Source organism: Leptonychotes weddellii, chromosome 1 (genome assembly GCF_054177405.1).
Source record: "Leptonychotes weddellii isolate Sample4059 chromosome 1, ASM5417740v2, whole genome shotgun sequence".
Taxonomy (NCBI): Eukaryota; Metazoa; Chordata; class Mammalia; order Carnivora; family Phocidae; genus Leptonychotes; species Leptonychotes weddellii.
In genome coordinates this window covers 84027006-84054832 of record NC_138369.1, presented here as the reverse complement: position 1 = coordinate 84054832, position 27827 = coordinate 84027006, and the positions used below count along the sequence as shown (strand labels likewise).

The window sequence follows — 27827 nt, the reverse complement described above, 5'->3', positions numbered from 1 at the left end:
TATAACCCCCATCCATAGATAATGTATTGCAAAAGAACTGTCAAAATTTATTTCTAATATATTTGAAACTCTAACTAAAACCGAAATCTAGTAACAACAACAACAACAAAAAGAAAGAAATCCAGTAACAACAACAACAAAAAATCATGTAGATTATACTCAATGTGCCCTTCAAGTAACAATCCACTGATGGAAAGGTACTTCTGAAGGGCTCAGCCTTATTCTTTCAGTAGTACATGAACGAGTGTATGATCCCTGTCACTAGGTCACTTGATGAAAGAGAGGCCACAGAGACTTCAATTATCAGAGGTATAGCCCATACCTCATCTAGAATAGGTTTTAATGTGACTTTCAGGTAGTGCCCTCCCACTATTTTCATCATCTCATCCAGACATCGGGTAGCCAAAGAATTTCCTCTAAAAATTGTGTTTGCATCTCTGCAATACAAACAGAAATAAGGTGAAACCAAGAGCAGTAAACAAATGCTGTGAAATCAATAGCATGAGATATATGACTTTGCCTATATATACAATTTTAGTAATTTTTACCATCCACTTAAAAAGCTTGCTGCCATGACATGAACAGACATTCCCCAAAGAAGACATACAGATGGCCAAGAGACACATGAAAAAGTGCTCAACATCATTTGGTATCAGGGAAATACAAATCAAAACCACAACGAGATACCACCTCACACCACTGAGAATGGCTCAAATTAACAAGTCAAGAAACGAAAGATGTTGGTAAGGATGCGGAGAAAGGGGAATCCTCTTACACTGTTGGTGGGAATGCAAACTGGTGCAGCCACTCTGGAAAACAGTATGGAGGTTCCTCAAAAAGTTAAAAATACAGCTACCCTATGACCCAGCAATTATACTACTGGGTATTTACTCCAAAGATACAAATGTAGTGAAAAGAAGGGGCACATGCACCCTGATGTTTATAGCAGCAATGTCCACAACAGCCAAACTATGGAAAGAGCCCAGATATCCATCGACAGATGAATGGATAAAGATGTGGTATATACATGTACAATGGAATACTACTCAGTCATCAGAAGGAATGAAATCGTGCCATTTGCAATGACGTGGATGGAACTAGAGGGTATTATGCTAAGCAAAATAAGAGAAAGACAATTATCATTATGATCTCACTCATATGTAGAATTTAGTAAACAAAACAGAGGATCATAGGGGAAGAGGGGAAAAAACGAGGCAAAATCAGAGAGGGAGACAAACCATAAGAGACTCTTAATCATAGGAAACAAACTGAGGGTTGCTAGAGGGGAGAGGGTGGGGGGGATGGGGTAACTGGGTGATGGATATTAAGGAGGGCACAAGATGTAATGAGCACTGGGTATTATATAAGACTGATGAATCACTGACCTCTACCTTTGAAACCAATTAACATTATATGTTAATTGAATTTAAATTTTTTTAAAAAGCTTGCTGCCATTAGGCTTTTCAAACTTACCAAAACTACTTACCAAAAATAGTAAGAACTTTAAAAAAAAAAAAAGCAAACAATATTAATGAACTACAAAAGTGGAAGGTGTGTGTATATGAGACAGTGCTATGACAGGACTGGGAAGCCACCTGACTGCTTTTCATAATGTCACACATATGTATATAGGGGTGATACATAATGGGTAAGGAGAAAAAAAACCCAACTTCTGACCTGGCATTTTATCTGTGACATGTGAATCATTGCAAGAAGCCCGCCAAGATTAGTAACAGGAAATTTTGACACTGAATAAAAAAATCCTTCATTAACTGTTAATGTTGCTGTTGGTGGATACCGTTTGCTAACTTAAAGAACTGCCTCTTATTTCTTGCTAAGTGTTCTTTTCAGACTCCTATCCAGTAAGGCTGGTCAATACAAAAGAAGTGAAATTACAAAAACAATTTGGCAAACTAAAATCCAATTTCAACACACGTAATTAACATTTTAATATAACTCTTACTGTGTATCCTTCAAGTCTAATTCAGCCACTGCAGTGGCAAAAGGAACAAGTTTATCATGGTGCAGCAGCAGTCGTACAAGGGGCAAAACAGCATCATTTTTATCTCGACAAATTTCACCCAAAATGTAAGCAGCTGAGGCAGATATCGGCTAGAATATAAAAAGGCAGAAAACAAGCACAAAATCAAGGAAACATGACTAAATGCTCCATCACTAGCCTGTATAAATAATTCAAGCGTATTTATTATTACTGTTGTATAGAATAATATTTAATTTTCTAAAACTTTTCTCAGAGATGAAATTTCAAGCATGTCCTAGAATCACAGTACTGTGGTTCAGATAAATTGAATATACACATGTATATATATTGACTATTTTAATAAAACTTGATACTCTGAAATCTTTTCCACATCATTTACAGAATTATTTTAGCCATTTCACATTAAGTCTCACCCTTAAGATTTTTAAAGTACCTGAACATCTGGTGATTTTAGCAGCAACGTTTTCAAAGGACCATAGTACTCTGAAGGAAGCACATAGTCTTCTGTATAACATATATTTAATCGAAGAGACCCCAGATCATCAGTTTTAGATGACTTGTTTCCATTGTCTCTTGGTTGTAGCAAGTACCTAAAGTAAAAATACAATTGAATTCATGAGACGATAATGAGCATCCAAGTCAGTGAGGTAAATAAACAGCTAAGCTGTTAAAAAAAAAAAAAAAAAATACCAAACCAGAAAAGTCAACTTAGTATTTGAGGTTAGGACACTTTACAAGTAGCCAACTATCAATCTTCAGAGCCTTAACATCGGTTTATATTGAATAGAAAGCTATAAACAGATTTTTACCCGGGAAACAAAAAGAACAGGTAATACAAAACTTAAGATCTCAAAGGGGCTGAATGAGTTTGATTAGCTTGTAGATTTAGGAAAAGATAATAAAAAGTAAAACATTTAAAATCCAATGTATAATCAAAAATAACATCTAACTAAACTTAAGACACATTTGGCTGAAATAGATAAGACATAATTTGTAAAAATCTGAACTTAATTATTTAAAAAGTTAGTGACTGAAGGTTTATAGATTTTTTTATTATTAAAGGAGAAACAATGTAACTACACTGAAAATATTTTTATTTGCAGAAATCAGATTTACATGAATTTTTTTTATTTAGGCAAGTAGAAGGCAAAAAATATATATGTACAAAGATAGCTTTAAAATTTTCCAAGAGAAGAGAAATGTTTAGAAATCAAGAGGAGTTTGTTGGACCAAAATCAGAAATCTAATAGTTATTTTTAAAGACTTTTTATCATGGAAATTTAATAACACATAACACATGTAAAGAGCACAGTGTATCTATTGAACCCCCAAGCACCTATCACCTAGCTTTAGTAATCATCAACTCGAGGCTATTCTTGTTTCAGCCATACCTCTACTCACTCCTCCCATCCCATTCCTGCATTATCTTAAAGCAATTTCCAGGCGTCTTATAATTTTATCTATAAATATTTCAATATATATAACTATATATAACTTTAAAAAATCATTATTATCCAGTTTGTGTTCAAACTCTCCCAAACTTTATCATGAACACTTTTCTACAGTTTGTTCATATCCAAGGTCCATAGATTACTTAAGTTTCTTTTAACCTATAGATTCCCTATACCCCCTAAGAAATCTGGTAGTTAGAGAAGGATTTTCCACAATTTCCACAGTTTTAGTAGGGATTACACTAAATCTATCTGCATGACGTCACTTAACATGTTCTTTGTCCTCTCTGTACTTCCTGTATACTGGCAGTTAGATCTAGAGGCTTGGTTAGATTCAGATTTGATATGCTGGCAAGAACATTTCACTGATAGTGTGTAGTTCCACAAAGAGGCACTAATGTCTGTTTCTCTCTTTGTGATATTAGCAGTCACTGATGAGCACTGCCTAGAGTCATTAACTTTCAGAGATTATAAAATGATAGTTTTATTTTTTTATTTTTTAAAGATTTTATTTATTTATCTTTGTCAGAAAGAGAGAGCACAAGCAGGGGGAGCGGCAGGCAGAGGGAGAAGCAGGCTTCCTGCTGAGCAGGGAGCCCAATGCGGGACTCAATCCCAGGACCCTGGGATCATGACCTGAGCCGAAGGCAGACGCTCAACGGACTGAGCCACCCAGGCGTCCCAAAATGATAGTTTTAGAATTCTATCATTCCTCCTTTACTTACTACCTGGAATACTTTTTATAAAGTAGTGTCATTAGTTTTGATACTTACCTTTGATATTTATCACTTATGGCCTCCCCATTACACTAACTTGTTTAAAAACAGAAGGTAGGGAGGGTTTAATAGAATATTTATTAGTTTTGAGAAAGACAGAATTAAAGACATAAAAGGGAACTAGAGAATCAACCAAGCAAAATTTAAAAGATGAGAGGATGACAATAAAGGGAGAAGAAATTATATAGAAATTATATCACTATCTACGAAAGAGGAATCTCCATTTTGAAACACCAGCCTTCAGAATTTCTGTTCTCTGATTTGAGAAATAATGTTTTAAAGATTTGCCTGAGGAAATAACTGCATATAAGCCTATTAGCAAAGGTGACCCAGAAGTACCTCTAAGGGAAAAGTCTAGTTGGCTGATCACCAAACATCCTAAAAGGACATTACTTTGGTCAAGTTCCATAATCTACTTATTTTTTAAGTATATATGTTTTGTGGACCTGCAAATTCAGATACCTAGTTTTATCTAAAAGTAAAACTGAACTGCAACCACTGAGCATAGAGACTGGTATATTTAAAGTAGAAAGCTAATTTCTAAATTTATGAAAAGAAATAACAACAGTCAAGCAGTAAAAATACCTGCACATTTTTTTGTGACCAATACATTTTATTATGCAAGCAATAAGGTAGGGCAAAGAGTGGTTATATTAATAATGAATACCCTCAACTAACTACCTCCCCCACGCACTTACCACTCGGCTTCAACAACTATCACTGTTTCCCATGGTGCTTCATCTATATTCCTCACTGCAACTAATACTTTTTTTTACCTGTTAATACTTTTTAATCTGTTTGATTAATACATTTTTTACCTACTGATAAACTATTTGGAGAGCCATATTATCAGAGGGACTATGGTGAGTACAGAGATACAACACAGAGACTGAGGTAGTTTTAAGAATTCCCAGCTAAGATAACAGTTTTGCCAAGGAAATAGTAATGCTTCTGGAGCAGAATCTCCTTCTTTCTTGATTGTATTTAAATGGGTAGTACCTACCCACGTTTGCCTCTTTGGGATCCTTTCTTATTATTCTAATATTCCCTTCCATTTTAACTAGTGTTTTCCATATATGGGATATAAAAATAAAATAAAAATACTTGTATTATAGTTACAACTTGGTTTTGCCTAAGATTGCACTTACCCATCTTAAATCTTAAACAATATACCCATATTCTAGTCAGATTTACAGACTCTGTTTTGGTTTGTTCTATAGGAATTTTACTCAGAAGGCAACTTTAATTCCTTTATCTCCAAATTACTGGAGGAAGGAGTATGCCTTGTCCCTCTGCTAACTCTCACAAAACTACAAAATACCAGCAAAACAGATCCATATAATCCTAACATGGCCTGTTCTGTGCAGAGGGATTAGGGCAATGCTATGCCAGTTACTAATTATTATGTATGCACTCCTTTAGAATGCCCAGGTACCCCAGAAGGGCTCACTCCTGCCTCATTTTTTTAAGCTTGTTTCCTTGGGTTTCTTTCGGAAGGGTAAGAAATCCTTCTGGGCACAGTATCTCATCTGTGTCTACTTGAAAAAACATAAAATTTCAAAATACCCTCAACTCACCACCTACCCCATGCCCCTTCAATTTTTTTTTTAAAAGATTTTATTTATTTGTTAGAGAGAGAGTGCACACAAGCAGGGGGGAGCTGCAGGCAGAGAGAGAAGCAGGCTCCCTGCTGAGCAAGGAGCCCAATGTGGGGCTTGATCTCAGCACCCTGGGATCATGGCCTGAGCCGAAGGTAGCCGCTTAACCGACTGAGCCACCCAGGCGCCCCCCCTTCAATTTTTTAAACAATATTTTATAAAGCAAGGGGCATTCAAATCTTTGGTTTCAGCTTAAAACAGAGAACATTTTTGAGGGTTTTTAAAAAACATTTTTAATTTATTTGAGAATGAGAGCATGCGTGCACGAGTGGTGGGGGAGGGGCAAAGGGACAGGGAGAGAGAATCTTAAGCAGACTCCACACTGAGCACAGAATCCGACACGGGGATCAATCTCACAACCCTGAGGATCATGACCTGAGCCAAAATCAAGAGTTGGACCCTTAACTGACTGAGCCACCCAGGCACCCCAAATATTTCTGAGTTTTAAACATATTCAAAAATATTTATGGGGTAGCTGGATGGCTCAGTTGGTTAAGCGTCTGCCTCTGGCTCAGATCATGATCCCAGGGTCCTGGGATTGAGCCCCAAATTGGGCTCCCTGCTCAGCAGGGAGTCTGCTTCTCTCTCTCTGTCCCTTTCCCCCACTTGTGCTCTCTCTGTCTCTCTAGATAAGTAAATAAAATCTTTAAAAAATATGCGCCAAGGTACAATTTATTATAGTAATTGGTTAAGAGCATAAACTTTGGAGTCAGAATATTTGGTCCAAATCTCAGCTGTGTGACCTTGGGCAAACTGCTCAATCTCTCTGCACTTGTTTCCTTATTATTACTCTAAATAAGGGGTAATAATAGAATCTAACTGATTAATCCTTACAACAACTCTAAGGAGGTTATATAAGTAAAGCACTTAGAATAGTGCCTGGTACACAGTAAACATTATGCAGCAGTTATTTATGTAAGATTTATATATAACTGTTACCACTTAAATATACAAATAACTATAGATAAATGTACTTATTGTAACTACATAAATGTGATTTATTTTTTTTTAATTTTATTTACTTATTTGACAGAGAGAGCGAGAGAGGGAACACAAGCAGGGGGAGTGGGAGAGGGAGAAGCAGGTTTTCCACTGAGCAGAGAGCCTGATGCGGGGCTCGATCCCAGGACCCTGGGATCGTGATATGAGCTGAAGACAGACGCTTAACCAACTGAGCCACCCAGGCGCCCCTCTATTGTCTTTTCTTTTTTTTTTTTAAAGATTTTATTTATTTATTTAATTGAGAGAGAGAGAGAGAGAGACAGCATGAGGGGGAACACAAGTAAGGGGAGTGGGCGAGGGAGAAGCAGGCTTCCAGCTGAGCCGGGAGCCTGATGTGGGGCTCGATCCCAGGACCCTGGGATCATGACCTGAGCCGAAGGCAGTCGCTTAACCAACTGAGCCACCCAGGTGCCCCTCTATTGTCTTTTCTTAATGTCCATTTTTACATGTTGGATCATTTAGGGGGAAATTGTTGTGCCAATTTGTACAATCACACAAAGGTTTTGCACACATTAAGACACTGACATTACAGGAACTGGTGAAATGAGATTAAACTTAGGCTGCCTCTGAGGTTCTCTTTCTAACTTTCCAAACAATAGAACACTGGTATGACAAAAAAGGATGCAGAAATTCTATAGGTATTGCTCTGGAGGAATGGTGATGACAGCAGCAATCACCATAATGATGAGAGCATGAGCTATATACCCATAGTCATTGTACTTGCAGCTTGTTTCATTTATGAGGATGAATGCATTTCATCCTCTAACAACTCTGGGAAGCAGGTACTATTTGTACTGTCCCTATTTTATAGCCAGAGAAAGGCAAAGCCAAGTGAGTGGAGTAACTTGTCCAAGGTCACACAGGAAGTTATGGCAGAGGTTAAGATTTGAACCAAGGCAATTTGGTTCCAGAGCCCATACTCTTAACCACTGCCAAGGTTCTACAAATATTTACTGAAGTTCTACTACACTGGTTAAGTGAGAAAAGCAAGGTGCAGATCAGGATACAGTATGTGCCCTTTTGTGTAAAGAAGGGAAAAGAAGAATATATACATATTTGACTATATTCCATAAAATATTTCCAGAAACTCAAAACAGTGACTGCCTCAGAAGAGGGGAAATGATTAGCTAAGGGACTGGGGCAAGACACAGATTTTTACCTTTTGAACTGTGAACCGTGTGAGTATATTACCGATTCAAAAAATCATATAAAATTCTATCATCTATAAGGTTAAAGTTAAAATGAGTTACTAACAACACTAACAAGCTCTCCTAACATCTGACAGAAGTTTCAGAATAAAGAACATATGTCATTGCTAAGGAACTGAAAAGCCAAGAAAGGAATGGGGGAATGTAATCTGAGAATAAAATTAAATTGGAACCATTAAAATCTATTTTCAGGAAAAGACTATAATAGACAAATACTAATTGGAAATTATGTGAAAAAGGAAAGCAAATTCAAACTTTTCAAACAACAGGATTACATTACTGATAATCATTCTTTTTCCTACTACCAAAGATTAGAAAAAATATGCCTGAAATTCTGAAGGTAAAGAAAACTTTTCCTGCGTTTTCATGCAGTTACCATCAATCCCACAAGGGGATGCTATAGCTCTGCAAATGACAAACGACCCTTAAGTTTAATTTCTGATTTAAAATGGCATTCACATTTTTATACTTCCTTATATCTATGGAAGTATAAATAAATTAGATGTTTCTATTCCATGTTGTATGAATTTTTTTAAAGATTTATTTATTTGAGAGAGGGAGAGATAGCAAGGGGGGGGGAGAGAGAGAGAAAGAGACAGAGAGAACAAGCAGGGAGAGGGGTAGAGGGAGAGGGAGAAGCAGGCTTCCTGATGAGCAACGAGCCGGAATTTGGGCTTCGAACCCAGGACCTTGGGACCATGACCTGAGCTGAAGGCAGATGCTTAACCAACTGCGCCACCAAGGCACCCTGCGTGCTATATAAATTTTAGAACTTACACTTTGGCTTTAAAATACTATTGGCAAAAATGATATCTATAGGAATAAACTTAATTTCTGTTAGTCAGTGTTCTTACATCCTGGCAAGGTGGACAAAGTTTGTCAGATTTGGAGGACCTGTCTGGAAAAAGTCTTACTTAAAATACAAGCCGGGTGGCACATTTCAGGTTCACTTTGAGGGGTCCTGAGAGCCATAACAACTCACTTTTTAATTTTGTACGAGTGGCATGCCATACAATTTTAAAGACCTAACAAAGTGAGTGCAGAGATTTTCTTTTTCTTTAAGATTTTATTTTTTTGAGAGAGAGAGATTGAAAGCATGAGCAGCAGGGAGAAGTAGAGAGAGGGAGAAGCAGACTCCCCGCTGAGCAGGGAGCCTGCCGTGGGGCTCGATCCCAGGACTCTGGGATCATGACCTGAGCCAAAGAGACACTTAACCGACTGAGCCACCCAGGTACCCCAAGAGATTTTCATTTTAAAATATATGCTATTTTACAGAAGGTGGAAGAAGACATGAGGTGGGGCGTGTGACAGGTCTCAAATGTTGTTTGTCAATTTTTCAAAGTAAGCAAGCTTAATCCCCCCCAAAGGTGGATACATTTTTGAAATTATACAAAATGCCGCCAGGAAGCCTGGGTGGCTCAGTTGGTTGAGCGACTGCCTTCGGCTCAGGTCATGATCCTGGAGTCCCGGGATCGAGTCCCACATCGGGCTCCCTGCTCAGCAGGGAGTCTGCTTCTCCCTCTGACCCTCCCCCCTCTCATGTGCGCTCTCTCTCGCTCTCTCATTCTCTCTCTCAAATAAATAAATAAAATCTTAAAAAAAAAAAATGCCGCCAGAAAGACCAATAAATCTTAGGTCTGTATTAGCAAGAGGTAAAAATAAAATAAAAATTTTGAGAGTCTAAAAATCCGTCTACAACAGAGTTCAAAGTGAAAAATGTCTGGCAGTCAATCTGTAGAGGCAGGCTCTTTTAAAGACAAATGAGATTGATGCCCACAGTAAGAAACATCTAAACAGTTTCAAACTCCTCTTCTAGACACTGAAACTGAGTTCTAAATAGCGGGCATTAGAGGCAAATGAGAAAGGCCTGTTTTTTTTTATGCTCCGTAGAAACCCAAGTCTAGCATGAGGGCTGCTGGGCAACCTACTGGAAGGCATGGATAGGCATGCTTGTAAGTGCTCTAGACAGAAAAAAATGATAGGTTCACATCTGGACCCTAGACACACTTACTTTATTTATTTATTTATTTAATTTATTTATTTATTTATTTATTTATTACGAGTGGGGGTGGGAGGAGAATCTCAAGCAGACTCCCAGCTGAGCACGGAGCCCAATGTGGGGCTTGATTTCACAACCTTGAGATGATGACCTGAGCTGAAATCATGAGCTGGACACTCAACCAATTCAGCCACCCAGGCTCCCTGACCCTAGACATTTAGAAAATAACATCAGGGCCATTCATAGTGCATTTCAGTGGGGTGTGGTAAAGGAAAATCACTGGTTAGATCCCATAAACAGTTGATTCCCTACCATAAACCCTCTGTTTTCAAATATCCACAGTTCCCATTACATTAATAAGGCTTCTGTACTGAAGATGCTGATCTGTGACCAAGCATCTTACACCTGGGCAACTCTTATGTAATGTTTTAAATGATTTTAATTTTCCCCTCAGAGTTAAGATTTCGTTTTTGAACAGAACAATATTCCTAGATAATTCAGTTCTTGTATCTCAGTACTAGAGCTTAAGTTATAAAACCATCAATGTACTTCTATTTCTGCAAAAATAAATAAACCAAATCAATAAAAGTTAATGACTTCTGGCTTATTCTACCACAAATTTAAAAATCTGCTTATTAAAAATAAATAAATAAATAAGTAAAAATAAAAATCTGCTTATAGTAAGCATTTATTTGCATGTACATTTTATTAAAGGAGATGACCTACTGTGGAGTTCACTAGAATGTTTGTCTTCTTACCAGGCTTGATGAAAGGAATCATTTCTTAACACGTTCACAGGAACCTTAATCTCGCCCAGGAAAATATCTTGGACCAGGTTTCCATTGTTCCACAAGTCAATCCTGAAAATTTAAAACTGGCTTTATTTTTTGCAAACAATGTTTAAGAGAACACACGCCACCAGGTAGCTTCAAATCACTTTGACTGTATTATAGCCTTAATTTTACATGCTTAAAAGTAAGAGATGTTAGCACTGTCCTATACCTTATTAACTAAACTAAGAAAACAAAATATTGCAGTAGCTTTTATTTATAAGCACAGAATGTAACTATTTTAAATAATCTAAAAGAAAGCACTAATTTTCTTAGTTTCAAAGTCTAGGCTTTATTTTAACCTGTAGCAGTAAGAACTAGAGTTACTTTGTTGAATTTGAGAAAAGAAACCACAAGACTACAGTTTCTTTCTCAATTAGAGCCAGTTAATATGTAAAGATAGGTGATTTAGAAAAATACATTACCTGATCATTCCAAACATGTGACTAACACACCCTTTAGATGAACACACTGTTAACACCACACCTGTACATGCACTTACAGAACTTTCCCCTCCCAAACAGCATAGAGATTTAAGACCTAAATAGCACAAACTTCAAACACATGCACCTGTTGAATTATCTTACAAGACTTCTTACCTCACTGAAATTTCTGTTAGACAGCAGATATGTTAAGAAGAATAAAAAAATTATTTCTAAATTGGCTAAAATATAATTACTTTTCTATATATTCTTTGCACCCATTATGCTATGATTCAGAAATTTAAAGAGCAATTAAATTTGTGAAAATTAAAAATATAATAAAATAGGTAAAAATTAGGTCATCTTTGGTTTTAAATAAAAACACCTTGACTACTTCTGCAAGGAAAACAGATTTTGAAAAGATTATATGAATTTAAATTAGATGCATGTTCCTCTAAGTTTCATCAACTAACTTGCTAAAGAGAAATCTATTAAGCTTGGTTCACCTGTTTTCTTTCTAGGATTTTTTTTATTTGGGATTTAGGATTTTCTTTTGGCACCAAAAAAAAACAACTGTGTAAAACTCCAAGACAAATACCTAATTTCTAGCTTTTCAATGTCCTCCTCTTCTACCTGGAACTGGGACTTCCTTGTGTAACTACTGGATCTGGTTACCTGTGAACAAAAAATTTTAGTTGACAACAAATTTTTAAGTATTTTTTTCCTACATGAACTTAAAAAACTATCAAAATGTTCAATTGTGTTTATTATAAACAGAGGAAAACGCTTAGGTAATAGTTTCCCCCAAAGCTAAAGATAAAAACGGCTATGGAAGTAGCAGGGAGGAAAGAATAAGGCAAGAAAAACAATCTTGCCTCCATGCCCTCCCTTATCAACTCAATCTACAGCAACATTAGGTTCTCTGACTCACATGTAATCTGTTAGTGGCTCAAAGAGTAAAAGTGTTCTATTTTGGTGAAGTTGCACGTGCTAAAAACTGTTTGAAGACTTTCCCACATTTCTCAAGATATCAATTCTATCCTTACACTTCCTTCTCACATTTTTACCAAAAATATCAAGGCTACTGGCAGGGACTTCCTCAGCTACCATCCACCTGAACATGTCCATTCTCACATAGGTCCTTCTACTTGATGAGTTTTCTCATTTCTTCTGAACAAGAGATGAGATGATCTGCCTCTTTTCCAAGACTATTCCACCCATGCATGATATACAGAAAGCATACAGTAAGCATTTGATCTATTTTAATTACAGCTTTCATTACCAGCTTATTCACCTCACTCAAGTCTAAGAAAAATTCTACACTTAAATTATGGTCTTCCTATCTGCTTCCTTTCACAGACAAATATCTCAAAACTGTAATCCATCCTTACAGCCGCCACTTCCTCACACCCACTCACTATAGTAACTCCTTATAATCTGGTTTCCTCACAGATCACCCTCCCCAACCTCCTTAGTCACCAAGTCTGATGGTGAGTCCTTAGTTCTTGTCTTCCTTGACCCCTCTATCAGAACAAGTGAATACAACTATACCTCCTTGCCCAGAAACACTCTTTTGAGTTTACCCAGGCACTACCCAGGCAACCTCCTGCTCTCTGCTTCTTCCTGTGAGACCTCTTCTTCCTCAGAACCTATAAATATGGGTTTTCTCCATGGTTTTAACTTTTATTTTGCTCTAAGAGCTGCAAAGGGCTGTACAGTTTACAAAGTGCTTTCACATCCATTATCTTCTTTGTTCATCAGAATGCTGCTCTAAAGCAGGCAGGGCTAGATTTATTATCCTCATCTTGAAAATGAGGAAGTTAAAGGACAGAAATTAAGAGATGTGCTCAAAGCTGAATACCTAATAAGTGGCAGAACTGAGCTTCCTCACTTTTCTCCTATATCGTATACCTCTATTCCCTTGGCTTTCTTGACTCTCTGTAAGCAAATCTTGAGTCCTTATCTACAGCCATCACCCATCTTAAGTTTCAGTCATGAACTGCCTATTGTAAGGTTTTCATGTCAGACCTCAAGTTCATTATGTCCCAAACTGAACCACTTCTGCTTTCCTTAACTTTTCCCTTATTCCAGATTTGAAACCATGAGGACATCTGACTCCTCCCTTTGTGTCTTTTCTTCTACAATCAATTTGTTATCCTGCCCTTTACAGCTTCTTTCTCATCTGTCACTTTCTTTTTCCATGTTACTCTCTTGGATCAGAACCACCCCCCCCCACCTTTTTTTCTTTTTTAACACCTAAACTATAAGAGTTTCTTGATCTCTGTTCTTTCTCAGCCACTGGCCCACAGATCATGGTTAATTCTTCCCAAAACACTGCACTACTCTTACCACTTCCAGGCTCAAAAACATTCAACACCTACTCTGTAAGCACACCAGCCAGGTATTCAATGCCTTTCATAGTTGGTCCTAGTCTAGCTTTTAAGCTTTGTTCCAATTATTCTCTTATAGAACCTTTCCAGTTAAATCATTATTTGCTATTCTTTGAACATAACTTTCTGCTTTTCTGTCTCTTTGTCTCTGCTCAAAATGTTCTTTCTCTCTAATACTCCTTTTCCCTCACTTAACTTGGCTGGAGCAGAACTTATCCGACCTTCCCAGCATCTACTGCATTTTGCTGCTGTGTGCATGCATGCATATGTGTGCTCTGTGTTTCTTGCTTTAGCTCGAGGACAGAGATTGAATCTTATCTTTATAATCAGCTCAACAAAGGGCTTTTTGAATAAATGTTTTAAGGCTTCATAGGTACACTTGGATATAGCAAGCAGGTCAGGCCTTGCCTTTCAAAGGACCATCTGCTTGCTGCAAGTTGCCCCATGTTTTCTGCAGGTTAGATGTAATAGTCATTGATAAATGTGTAACAACCAAAGTCCTTAGCCAGGAAATGGAAAAGTCTCACATTGGTACCTTTTCTTTTGTTTTTCTTTCTCCCTTGCCTCCACCCCCACAATTCTTCCTACTTCAATTTGGTATTTCCTTTAACCTATGTTTCTTTATTAAAGTACAGTAATCAGGCATGGCTAGACGTGCTCTCACTCGTCTCCACTTTGAATTATCAAGAAAAACACACACAAAAGAGGAAAAAGCACATAATGTATCTTTCTCCCAAATCTTTCCTACCTGTTAATCTCACTTGCAACATGTTCTATGGTTAGAACACAATCTTTAGAAATCAGAGGTCAACTTTTTTTTTCTGTAGTTTTCAAATAATATGAAAAAGGATTTCTTTAACAAATGCTCCACAGTAAAGAACTCCAAAGCACTGTATTTTGGGGAAACTTCAAGGCAGCTGAAGATCTCTATGAAAATAAGCATGTGTCTGTAGAGGCAATTAGCTAAAAAGAACTTAATAATAAGGCCTTAATCATATAGTACTTTATGGTCTCAAAGCATTCTCACATTTGGGTCTCCTAAAAACTCTGTCAGGTTTGGCTAGTGTTTTCTCTTACAAAATTATCCTTTCACAAGATAAAATTAAACCTCACATTTAGTGATTTATTCCACGTCAACTGGGACAAGAACTCCAACCAAGTGATGTCATACTTACTTTACTAGTGATTTTCAAGTACTCTGTAGAAGAGTCCAGTGGCCACTGTGTGTCAGGTGGGGGGAGTGGATAAGGTGGGGGTGTGTGTGTGGAGGACAGTGTGATAATAGGGATGACTAAGGAGTAGGTGTGGCCCTAGTCCTCCCTATCCCCAAATCAGTTATAGCTCTGCCTTTATTTTTTATATACTAGGCCTCTACCACATTACATCATGGTTCCACTGCTCTTGGAGTACAAATGCTTAGTTGCATTAGTTGATTAAATGATTACTGTGGCTATAGTTCAAAAAAAAGAAGTAAACCAGCATTCAATATTAAATATTCAGTGTCAACATTTATATAAAATAAAAAGTTACCTCAAAATAAAAGATTTCATTAAACTGCGGATTGCTCGTTTTCTTCTTTACTTTTGTCTTCTTTTGGTCATTCCTGTTCCAATGTGGTAGAGTTTTACCTTGTAGAACTTAATAGTACACAATTATAAAACATGCTATTTCCAACCAGGGAGCCTGACCTCCCTTTAGCTGTTAAGATCACTCAGGGAAAACTATAGTTTTAAATATTACTTGGGGAAAAAACTTGAGATGTCTCTAAAGACTCAAATCAAAGAAAATACAAGTTTGTATATGTAATATATGACAAGATTGTATTTTCTCTTTATGGCTACACTAGGTCAACTATCAAGCTTATTTTATATCAGAATGGTAAAAGTAAGACAGTGAGATTCAGAGTACCTTTATCTATGCTGAAAAATACCTGAGGAACACGAAAAGCATTCTTAACTAAATTTACTTCTTGGGCTTCAGCTACAATATGGCTTTTTAAAAAACTTTTTATTTTGAAATAATTAGAGAAGGTTGCAAAGAAATGTACAGGGAAGTCCCATGCAGTCTTTCCCCAGCCTCTCCCAATTTTAACATCTTATGTGATGATAGGACACTATCAATACCAATAATGACTCTTAAAAACAAATTCGTATGCCAAACAGTTTCCATTTGTATGTTATTAAATGATTACACTAAAGAATTTGTCTTCACCTACAGACTATAAACAAAAACAAAAAATAGCTCCACTAGGCTAAACATTTTTAACATACAGAACTAATCCCTCTGATAGCATGAATGTTGAAGGATTGAGTATCTGCTTTCAAATATAAAACCATCTATAGTAATAACAGTGCAATACTGTTTGAGCACATAGTGAGTACTAGGCATGGCACAAGGTATTTTATATACATATATAAATACATTTTTAAAAGTGACTTACTGGTGATTTTCTAAAAAATAAAAATACCTATACTGTACACCTGAAACTAATATAACACTGTATGCTGACTACCCTGGAATTAAGAAAAATTAATAAAAATAAATAATAAAAAGAATACCTAGAGAGCCTGAAGTTGGGGAGAAGGGGTGTGTGTCTGTGTGTGTATGTATGTATGTATGTGTTTGGTATGGAGGGAATATTTTGCTCTTTGTTTCCTGATTTTAAACCTTCAAGTTGTAGGCAAATTTCAGACTAGTCAGGCTCTGAAAGAAATCATAATGAAGTTATAAAATACGAAATATACAAATTGCTGTAGGTTTTTCAATAAATCATCGTAAATAATTTAAATCAATGATATGGTGCACTTTACCATGTTCTGGTACTTCAGCAGTCTGTCTACAGCTTGGGATTCTCTCTGTAGAGCATAGATGCCGTGAGTAGAAAAGGCATTTTTAGTTCTGAGCCGCTTTCCAGATAAAAATATGGAAACTGCCTTGTGATTCTGGGCTAGCACTTCTTAAAACAGGATTTTACCTACATAAAATCTAAGACATTGAAGGTAGGAAGGCCAATGATGACTGAAGAAGGTCAAGTTTATGTTGTAAAGTACATTTTAACTACTATAAAACTAATGTTGCTTCCCACAGTCTAAGAGTCCAGCATATTTGAAATGGCAACCACTTTCTTTCTATAAAAACAGGACTTGGTTGTTTGCAAGTGTATAACAGAACTCACTAGAGATCTTTTTTCCAAAGCATTCATTACTTTGTGTCATAAATAGCTATTTAGCATTTATTCTTAGAATCTTAACTTGTTAATTCTTAAGTCACATTTTAAAACTTAAAAATCTAATAATAATTTGCTCTCCTACTCTGAATTCTGAACTCCAGGTTACAAATAGAAGCCAACCACTGATCATTTCAATGTAATGAAGCATCTACTGTCAAAGAAGGAAATCATTTGTTAAGCCCATATACATACTGAGTCTTCAGATACAGAGATGTTTGCATTTCTGGATTAAAATCAGTGTACTTATGGTAAATAAAGGCATGTTTGAAATTGGTTAGAGGTAAAAAAAAAAAAATCTAATAATAATTCAATAAACATTACCTACCAATGACATGGATGGAGCTAGAGAGTATTATGCTAAGTGAAATAAGTCAGTCAGAGAAAGACAAATACCATAATATGATTTCACTCATATGTGGAATTTAAGAAACAAAACAAATGAGCATAGGGGAAAAAAAAGAAGAGAGAGAGGCAAATCAAGGAACACTGGCTCTTAACTATAGAGAACAAACTGTTGGTTACCAGCAGGGAGGTGGGTGGGGGAAGTGATGGGGATTAAGGAGCACACTTGTGATGAGCACTGGGTGTTGTATGGAAGTGTTAGATCACTGAATAGTACACCTGAAACTTACATTACAGTGTATGTTAACTAACTGGAATTTAAATAAAAACTTAAAAAAAAATAAACATTACCTAGAAGGGCCCACTAGAGAAACTGTTGCATAAGGGTCACAGCTTTGTCCATTTATGAGAGGCAACCCATGGCATGCCATGATGCTAAGGAAGAATAAAAGAAAGTTAACATATATTCAAGTTTAACAACATAAAGCATTATTTTTAAATACAAATTAATATATTCAAAGGGTTAAAACTGTTTTCCACAAGTCTGCAGAAGTATGCCTATATACCACCTACCCCAAATACATCTATCTATACTGTGCACTTATTTATTTATGCTATATTTCTGAAATAGGACTTAAACTAGATTGCCACAATCAGTACTGGGACTACCAAATAATATGTAGCACACATCCCCCCACTAAATATCCAGCAAGGTACAGTCTGTGGTTTGACAATATATTAAAACTGCTGTGGCTTCTAAACAGGAAAAGAATGTGGTGTGAACCTTAAAGGAGAAACTACAAACCAAGCTAGATCTATGGCATCACATCCTCTGCTAAAGCATGAATGAGAAACAAGGAAACGACTGTGGTTTCCACTTGAAATCTGATTCATAAATAGAGGGCAAGCCTCCCACAATTCTGTAGCCTTTTATTCTGATTCTCAGTAACAGCTCCTATATCATTCTGCAGAAAATGTTTCAGAACTTAAAAACCAAGGTCTTCTAATCCGATCTATAGGTAAAGTCACTGGTATTTACAGAGGACATAGAATCTAACTTAATGGTCTGCTCCCCACATTTCCTCACTCAATATTTAGTTCACGAATTTAGTTTAACATCTAAGGGTCTGCATTTCCTAATGTCTACGAAAAACTCATGAGAATTGCTGAAAAGTATTCTTTGTTGAAAGAAGTGGGCTATTGAGCAACATCCTTATTTCTCTCCACAACCCACAGATCATATATGTGGGTCAAGTGCATATGCTGTGCTGCCAAGTAAAGAAATAAATGATAATATGACTCATTTCTATTAAATTGAGTATCAAAAATCAAATTTTAAAAATTTCTGAAACCAAAGAAAGCACAGGCCAAGATAATAATTCTGGTTATTAATGTTAGGTTCAGGTACAGTCAAATTTTCCAACTATATACCGTTTGAAACTTACAGTCCTCAGGCTAAGTCTCAAAATGATACCTGGTTTTTATATAGCATTTGTAGTTTACCATGTATTTTCACAAAATGTATCTAATTCCCACAACTGCCTTTGAGAAAAAACACCTTAAAGAAGAAAAAAAGGCCCAAAAAGATTATGTGCGACAGTAACAAAATAAGGCTAAAGAGGTAATGCTACTTGTACAAAGTGGGCCAAGACCCAACTTCTACTTTCTTAACTGTTTCTACAGTCCAGTGTCTTTCTACATTCCCTACTGCACCTGAATTTATTGTATTACTCTCCTTGTAATACCAAATTTATCTCATGTAAACACTAATTATGAGAAATCTTATAGAAAGTCACTATAATTTTATGAAGTATAAAAAAACCTAAGAAAAATGCAGTTCATTATACAAAGACTTCTATAAGAATACTTCACAACGCAAAACAATGATGTCCATAAGCCAGAAATATGAATCTATAAAAATCATCAGAAGTGGTCTTAACTTTTATTTTTATTTTTTTTTTAATTTTTTTTTTTAAAGATTTTATTTATTTGAGAGAGAGAATGAGACAGAGAGAGAGAGCATGAGAGAGGGGAGGGTCAGAGGGAGAAGCAGACTCCCTGCTGAGCAGGGAGTCCGATGCGGGACTCCATCCTGGGACTCCAGGATCATGACCTGAGCCAAAGGCAGTCGCTTAACCAACTGAGCCACCCAGGCGCCCCAAGAAGTGGTCTTAACTTTTAAATGTAAGATAGTTTTAAAATTGTTTTCTGACAAACTCAGTATTATTAAATACTAATTATTTTATTTACTGCATGTCATGAAATATTTTTCTAATTACCAAGAATACAACTATTCTTCTAATCAGTGAATCAAGCAAATTCATATCATAAACCATGGATAAGCAGAAAACAAATGTTGAAAATGAGCTTGGTATACTAAATCATCTTACATTTTGTTTAAATATGACATTTGATATTAATACATTTTCTAGAAATTGCAAAGGAAAATAAATTTAGTCCAAACTTGTTTTAAATATAGAATGACCTAAATCTCTTCCTTGAGGTTTTGTTGTTGTTGTTGTTTTAAACTAGAAGACAAGTGTTAATGTCTATGTACAGCCAAGATGGAGTAACAGGGAAAAGAGTTACCTCCCTGCCTGAAATAACTGGGGGGGCGGGGTGGAGAAGGAACAAAATTGGCAGTGCAGGACACCGATCTCTGAGGGGAGAAGAAATGAAGTGAGCCCCTAACTGTCCCAGCTTACTGCTAGAGGGAGAGTTGTCAGTTGGCAACTAGAGTTCCCAAGGCAGAGTACCAGAGAAAAGAAAAGCTGCACAGAAAGAAACCTCCAGAGAGCTACAAGAATCCCCCTGGAGTCATTAGCTGAGTGCTGATAAGCATATACATGTGAGGAAACTGAGGCTAGGGAAAGAATCATTTGAAAAGAGCAGAGGGCCTTCCGCTTGGGTTGTGATCCTGGGGTCCTGGGATCAGGTCCCGCACTGGGCTACCTGCTCAGCAGGGAGTCTGCTTCTCCCTCTCCCCCTGCCCCTCCCCCCCCAACTCATGCTCTCTCGCTTGCTCTCTCTCTCAAGTAAATAAATAAAATCTTAAAAAAAAAAAGAGCAGAGGGAACAATTCCTGAAGCCCACAAATGGCTAGCATAAGGTCCTACCAGCCATATTATGAAACCTGGTAATTCACAGATGCTGCCTCATGATTGGGAAAACATAAGTCCTAGACTAAAGGCTGCTCTTATTCCATCCATCAAAGTTTAAAAGCAAACCACAAAAGAATGAAACTGTTTCCAAGTTACTTAACTGGGTCAAGTGTACTGATAAAAATATAAAAATATCCAGAAACTTCGTAATGTCTAGAATCAAACAGAAAATAACCAGGAACACAAAGAATCAAAAAAAATAGGGGCCAAAATATCTCAATAAACAATAAAAATCTCAAACAACCTAATCCTACACATAAAGGAGCGAGAAAAAGAAGCAGAGCAAAACTCCAGTAGAAGGAAGGAAATAATAAAGATCAGAGGAGAAATAAATGAAATAGAAACTTAAAAAACAATAAAACATATCAATGAAACCAGGACTGGTTCTTTGAAAAGATCAACAAAATTGACAAACCTTTAGCCAGACTCCCCAGAGGGAGAGAGAGGGAGACAGAGAGAGAGAGGACTCAAAAACAAAATCAGAAATTAGAAGAGGAGAAATAACAACTGATATCAGAGATATACAAAGGATTACAAGAAAATATTATGAAAAATTATACACTAACAAATTGGACAACCTAGAAGAGATAAATTCCTAGAAACATATAATGTTCCAAAACTGAATCAGGAGGAAATAGAAAATTTGAACATGAACAGACCAATTACCAGCAATGAAACTGAATCAGTAATCAAAAAATTCCTAAGAAACAGAAGTCCAGGACCAGATGGTGTCACAGGTGAATTCTATGAAACATTTAAAGAGTTAATATCTATTCTCAAACTATTCCAAAAAATACAAGAGATAGGAAGGCTTCCAAATTCATTCTATGAGGCCTGTATTACCCTGATACCAAAACCAGATAAAGACACTATAAAAGAAAGGCAACTACAAGTCAAAATCTCTGATGAAAGTGGATGCAAAAATCCTCAACAAAATATTAGCAAATCAAATCCAACAATACATTAAAAAAATCATTCATCATGATCAAGTGGGATTTATTCCCAGAATGCAAGGGTGGTTCAATATTCACAAATCAATCTACATGATATATCACATCAACAAGAGAAAGGATGAAAACCACACGGTCATTTCAACAGATGCAGAAAAAGCATCTGACAAAGTACAACATCCATTCATGATAAAAACCCTCATTAAAGTAAGTTTAGAGGGAACATACCTCAACATAATAAAGGCCTTATATGAAAAACACACAGCTAAAGTCATCCTTAATGGGGAAAAACTGAGCCTTCCCCTCAAGATCAGAAACAAGACAAGAATGTCCACTCTCATCACTTTTATTCAACATAGTACTGGAAGTCCTAGCCACAGCAATCAGAAAACAAAAAGAAATAAAAGGCATCCAAATTGGTAAGGAAGTAAAACTTTCACTATTTGTAGATGACATGATACTGTACATAGAAAATCCTAAAAACTCCACCAAAAAACCAGAACTCCTAAATGAATTCAGTAAGGTTGCAGGATACAAAATCAATATACAGAAATTCATTGCACTTCTATACACTAATAATGAAATAGCAGAAAGAGAAATTAAAAAAATCCCATTTACAATTGTGCCAAAAACAATAAAATACCTAGTAATAAACACAGTCAAAGAGGTAGAAGATCTTCTAGTATTCTGAAAACTATAATACACTGATAAAAGAATCTGAAATGAAGGGGGGGAAATCGGAGGGGGAGATGAACCATGAGAGACTATGGACTCTGAAAAACAAACTGAGGGTTCTAGAGGGGATGGGGGTGGGGGGATGGGTTAGCCTGGTGATGGGTATTAAAGAGGGCACGTTCTGCATGGAGCACTGGGTGTTATACGCAAACAATGATTCATGGAACACTACGTCAAGAACTAATGATGTAATGTATGGTGATTAACATAACATCATAATAAAAAAAAAAGAATTTGAAGATGACAAAAACAAATGGGAAGATATCCCATGCTCATGGATTGGGAGAACAAATATTGCTAAAATGTCCAGACTACCCAAAGCAATCTACACATTTAATGCAATCCCTTTCAAACAACAGCCTTGTTCACAGAACTAGAATAAATAATCCTAAAATTTGTATGGAACCACAAAAGACTCCAAATAGCCAAATCAATCTTGAAAACAAGGAACAAAACTGAAGGTACTGCAATCCCAGATTTCAAGATATAGAGTACTGGCACAAAAAAAGACATACAGATCAATGGAACAGAACAGAGAGCCCAGAAATAAATCCATGATTACATGATCAATTAATCTTCAACAAAGGAAGCAACGATATGAAATGGGAAAAAAGACAGTCTCTTCAACAAATGGTGCTGTGAAAACTGGACTGCTACATGCCAAAGAATGAAACTGGACCATTTTTTCTTACACCATATAAAAAAAAAAACCCCTCAAAATGGATTAAGGACTTAAATGTGACACCTGAAGCCTTGAAAAATAGGAGAGAATAGGCAGTAATTTCTCTGACACTGGCTGCAGCCACATTTTTCTAGGTAAGTCACCTTGGGCAAGGGAAACAAAAGCAAAAATAAAATATTAGGACTATATCAAAATAAAAAGCACAGCAAAGGAAGCAACCAACAAAAAGACAACCTACTAAATAGGAGAAGATATTTGCAAATGATATATCCAATAAAGGGTTAGTATCCAAAATACATAAAGAATTTATACAAGTCAACACCCAAAAAACAAATAATCCAATTTAAAAATGGGCAGAAGACATGCACAGACATTTCTCCAAAGAAGACATGCAGATGGCCAACAGACACATGAAAAGATGCTCAACATTACTCATCATCAGGGAAATACAAATGAAAACCACACTGAGATATCACCTCACATTAGTCAGAATGGGTAGTATAAAAAACACAAAAAACAAGAAGCATTGGCAAGGATGTGGAGAAAAAGGAACCTTCCTGTACTGTTGGTGAGAATGCAAACTGGTGCAGCCACTATGAAAAATAGGATGGAGCTTCCTCAAAAATATAAAAAGAGAATTATCATTTGATCCAGTAATTCTACTACTGGGTATTTACCCAAAGGATATGAAAACACTAATTTGAAAAAATATATGCACTCCTTATGTTTACTGCAGCATTATTTACAATAGCCAAATTATGGAAGTAACCCACGTGTCCATCAATAGATGAATGGATAAAGAGGTAGTATATATATACAGTAGAATATTACTAAGCCATAAAAAAGTATGAAATCTTGCCATTTGCAACAACATGGATGGATCTATCTAGAGGGTATTATGCTACATGAAACAAATCAGAGAAAGACAAATACCATATGATTTCACTCACATGAGGAATTTAAGAAACAAAACAAAGAAGCAAAAAAAGGACTCTTAACTATAGAAAACAAACTGATGGTTACCAGAGGGGAGGTGGGTGGGGGGATGGGTGAAACAGGTAAAGGGGATTAAGAGTACATTTATCATAATGAGCAATGAACAATGTAGAGAATTGATGAATCACTATATTGTACACCTGAAACCAATACGACACTACGTTAATTATATTAGAATTTTAAAAATAATAAATTTTAAAAACTATATTCATATGTTCATGTATTCATGTTCATATATTGTATATCTCTACAGAGATACAGAAAACATTAGAAGTTGGAACTCTAAAGATGAAAACACGTCTGACATGAAAAAACACACTGAGTGGGATTAACAAAAGATTGGATATGGCAGAAGAAAAGATAAACAAACATGAAGACAGAGTATAAACACATCAACTGATATGTAAATGGTCTAAACACACCAATTAAAATGTAGAGGTTCTGGTTAAAAGAATAGAAAAATACATACTAATACCAATCAAAAGAAAGCTGATTCTATGGGGGCGCCTGGGTGGCTCAGTTGGTTAAGCGACTGCCTTCGGCTCAGGTCATGATCCTGGAGTCCCGGGATCGAGTCCCGCATCGGGCTCCCTGCTCAGCAGGGAGTCTGCTTCTCCCTCTGACCCTCCTCCCTCTCATACTCTCTGTCTCTCATTCTCTCTCTCAAAATAAATAAATTAAAAAAATCTTTAAAAAAAAAAAAAGAAAGCTGATTCTATGGATAACAACCCAAAATGCCCATCAGTAAGCGTCTGGTTGAATAACTGATAGTAAATCTATATGGTGGAATTCTATGTAGTTGTGAAAAAGAATAAGGTAAATCTCTATTCTCTAATTACTCTGATATGGAGGGTAAAGAGTTGGGAATGAATGTGATACTTCTCCAAACATACCTCATATAAGTCCTGACTTTGGGAACATAAGAAACTTATATATTTCAAGTAAAATTAAACATAAAAATAAAAAACAACTCTGAGAAACCAATAAAAGAGAATTATTTCAAGAGACAAGGGCACAGTATTTGACTCTGCATCCTTAGAACAAATACAGTAAGACCTTTTATTTTTATTTATTTATTTTTTTAAAGATTTTATTTATTTATTTGAGACAGAATGAGAGAGAGACCACATGAGAGGGGGGAGGGTCAGAGGGAGAAGCAGACTCCCTGCCGAGCAGGGAGCCCGATGCGGGACTCGATCCAGGGACTCCAGGATCATGACCTGAGCCGAAGGCAGTTGCTTAACCAGCTGAGCCACCCAGGCGCCCCTACAGTAAGACCTTTTAAACTTCATTCAGTAACCTCACTGCCAGTGGTAATACTGGCTTTATTTTGAATCTATTCTCTGTATTTCGTAAGATAATGATAATAATTATGTTAATGTTGTCAGGGATTAAAATTTCCAATATAAGAGGAAAGAGATACAGTATAAAGTCAAAAATCTTATAATATTAAACTTAAATTAGAAACATGAAAGAAGGAAGGAAAGAGAAAGAAAGAAAAGCAGCCAAAAGGAAGAAAGAAAAAAAGAAAGTAAGCAAGTTAGCATGCCAGCCAGAGAGGCTATATTAATATCAAGCAAAGTAGATTTCACAACAAAATATATTCCCAGGGATAAAGAGGGTCATTTTATAATAGTGAAGAATTCAATTTATTAGGAAGTTATAACAATCCTAAATGTTAAACTTCTAACATTAGAGCTACAAAACAAATGAAGCAAAAACTGATAGAACTACAAGGAGAAATAGACAAATTCACAAATAGTTAGAGATAGCAACACCCCCCCTCAATAACTGATAAAGCAATTAAGAATGAAAGTTAAATAAGACAGTCAACCAACCTCACATAATTAACATTTATTAAAAATACTCTATCCAGGGGCACCTAGGTGGCTCAGTCGGTTAAGTGTCTGCCTTTGGCTCAGGTCATGATCCCCAGGTCCTGGGATCGAGCCCTATATCAGGCTCCCTGCTCAGTGGGGAGTCTGCTTCTCCCTCTCCTTCTGCCCCTCCTTGAGTGCTCTCTCTCTCGCTCACACTCTCTCAAATAAATAAAATCTTAAAAAAAAAAAAATCTCTCTCCACCTGAAGCAGAGAACACATTCTTTTCAAATGCACATGGAACATGTACCAAGATTAAATGACACTTTGTGGCCAAAAAACAGTCTTGGCAAATTGAAAAGTATTCAGACCATACAAAATATGTTGACAACAGAATTAAATTAGAAATCGACAGCAAGAAGATATCAGGAAAATCCTCAAATACTTGGAAACAAAATAACTCATGATATATATCCATATATAAATAATCCATAGGTTGAAGAATAAAAGAAAAGAAAAACTATAAAATATTTTGAATTGAATTAAAATGAAAACCCAGCATATCAATATTTGAAGGATGCTGTTAAAACAGTACTCAGAAGGAAATGGATAGCACTCAAAACCTACATTAGGGAAGAAGAAAGGTTTTCAGTCACTGTCTTCAGCCTCTATCACAAGAAAATTAAAACATAAAAACACAATGAATTGTGGATCACTACATCAAAAACTAATGATGCACTGTACGGTGACTAACACAGCATAATAAAATTAAAAAAAAATAAAAATAAAAACACATTAAACCTAAACAAAAATAGAATGGGAATCAAAACAGAAAACAAAACATCCAAGAATCAGTGAAATCAAAAGCCATTTCTTTCTTTTTTTTTTTTTTTTAAGATTTTATTTATTTATCTGACAGAGAGAGAGACAGCGAGAGCAGGAACACAAGCAGGGGGAGCGGGAGAGGGAGAAACAGGCTTCCCGCCGAACAGGGAGCCCGATGTGGGACTCGATCCCTGGACTCCGGTATCATGACCTGAGCCGAAGGCAGACGCTTAACGACTGAGCCACCCAGGTGCCTCGAAAGCCATTTCTTTAAAAGGTCATTAAAATTGATAAACTTTAGCTTGACTGATTAGGAAAAATAGAGTACAGACACATATTACCAACATCAGGATGAGTGACATGACATCACTACAAAGTCTACAGCTATTAAAAGAATAAAAAGGAGTAACTTGAACAACTTTATACCAAACAACTGGACAACTCAGATTAAATGGTCAAATTTCTTAAAAGATACAAATTACCAAAGATGACTGTAAAAAAATCTAAATAGTTATATATCTATTTAAAAAAACTAAATTTCCTGGTTAAAAACCTTCCCACCAAAAAGCAAACAAAACAAAAACACTTGAGGCCCTGAAGGCTTTGCTGGTGAATTATTATACTATTCATGTAAAACATAAATTATATTAATTATATACAAACACCCCAGAAAATTGGGGAGAAAAAAAGAGAATACTTCCCAATTCATTCAATGAGGTCATTATTCCCAATTCCAAAACCAAAGACATTACAAGAAAACTACAGACCAACATCCTTCATAAACATGGATACAAAAAACCTTAACAAAATTTTAGCAAATCAAAGCCAACAACATATAACAATAATACAACATGACCAAGTGGAGGTTGGTTTAACGTCAAAAATCAATCAACAAAATTCACCATATTAACAGATGAAAACAGAAAAAGGATAAGATCATTTGAATACCCATCCTTGATAAACATTCTTAGCAAACCAGGAACAGAGGGGAGCTTTCTCAACCTGATAAACAACAGCTATCATCATACTTAATGGTAAAAAACCTGAATGCTTTCCCCCTAAAATAAGGAATAAGACAAAGACGTTTGCTCTCACATCTTCTATTCAACATAGTACCGGAGGTTCTAGCCTGTGCAATCAGGCAAGAAACAGAAATAAGAGGTATCCAGACTAAAAAGGAAGAAGTTAAACTGTCTATTCACAGATGACACAATCATCTACACAAAATCCTATGGAATCTATACACAAGCTAGTAGAACAAATCAGTGAATGTAACAAGGTTGCAGAATACAAACTATTTTTTTTTAAATTTCTATATACTAGCAACAAACAACCATATATTCAACTTGTT

The 27827-nt window shown here is 36.2% G+C and overlaps 2 protein-coding genes across 3 annotated transcripts in view; both read right to left on the bottom strand.

The window, feature by feature from the left end:
* The window catches only part of RASA2 (RAS p21 protein activator 2), a 126025-nt gene that overhangs the window by 37335 nt on the left and 60863 nt on the right, over positions 1–27827 (bottom strand). For both annotated transcript variants that reach the window (XM_081827252.1, XM_081827257.1), the window contains exons 6-12: positions 17661–17744; positions 15269–15341; positions 11947–12023; positions 10855–10956; positions 2436–2592; positions 1964–2112; positions 323–437 (exon numbers count right to left, since the gene is read on the bottom strand). In XM_081827252.1, the coding sequence (XP_081683378.1) occupies positions 323–437; positions 1964–2112; positions 2436–2592; positions 10855–10956; positions 11947–12023; positions 15269–15341; positions 17661–17744 (757 nt within the window). The remainder of the gene's footprint in view (positions 1–322; positions 438–1963; positions 2113–2435; positions 2593–10854; positions 10957–11946; positions 12024–15268; positions 15342–17660; positions 17745–27827) is intronic.
* The window catches only part of PXYLP1 (2-phosphoxylose phosphatase 1), a 336729-nt gene continuing 314900 nt past the window's right edge, over positions 5999–27827 (bottom strand). Inside the window, exon 8 of the transcript XR_014147300.1 lies at positions 5999–6020. The gene's annotated coding sequence lies outside the window, so the exon portion shown is untranslated. The remainder of the gene's footprint in view (positions 6021–27827) is intronic.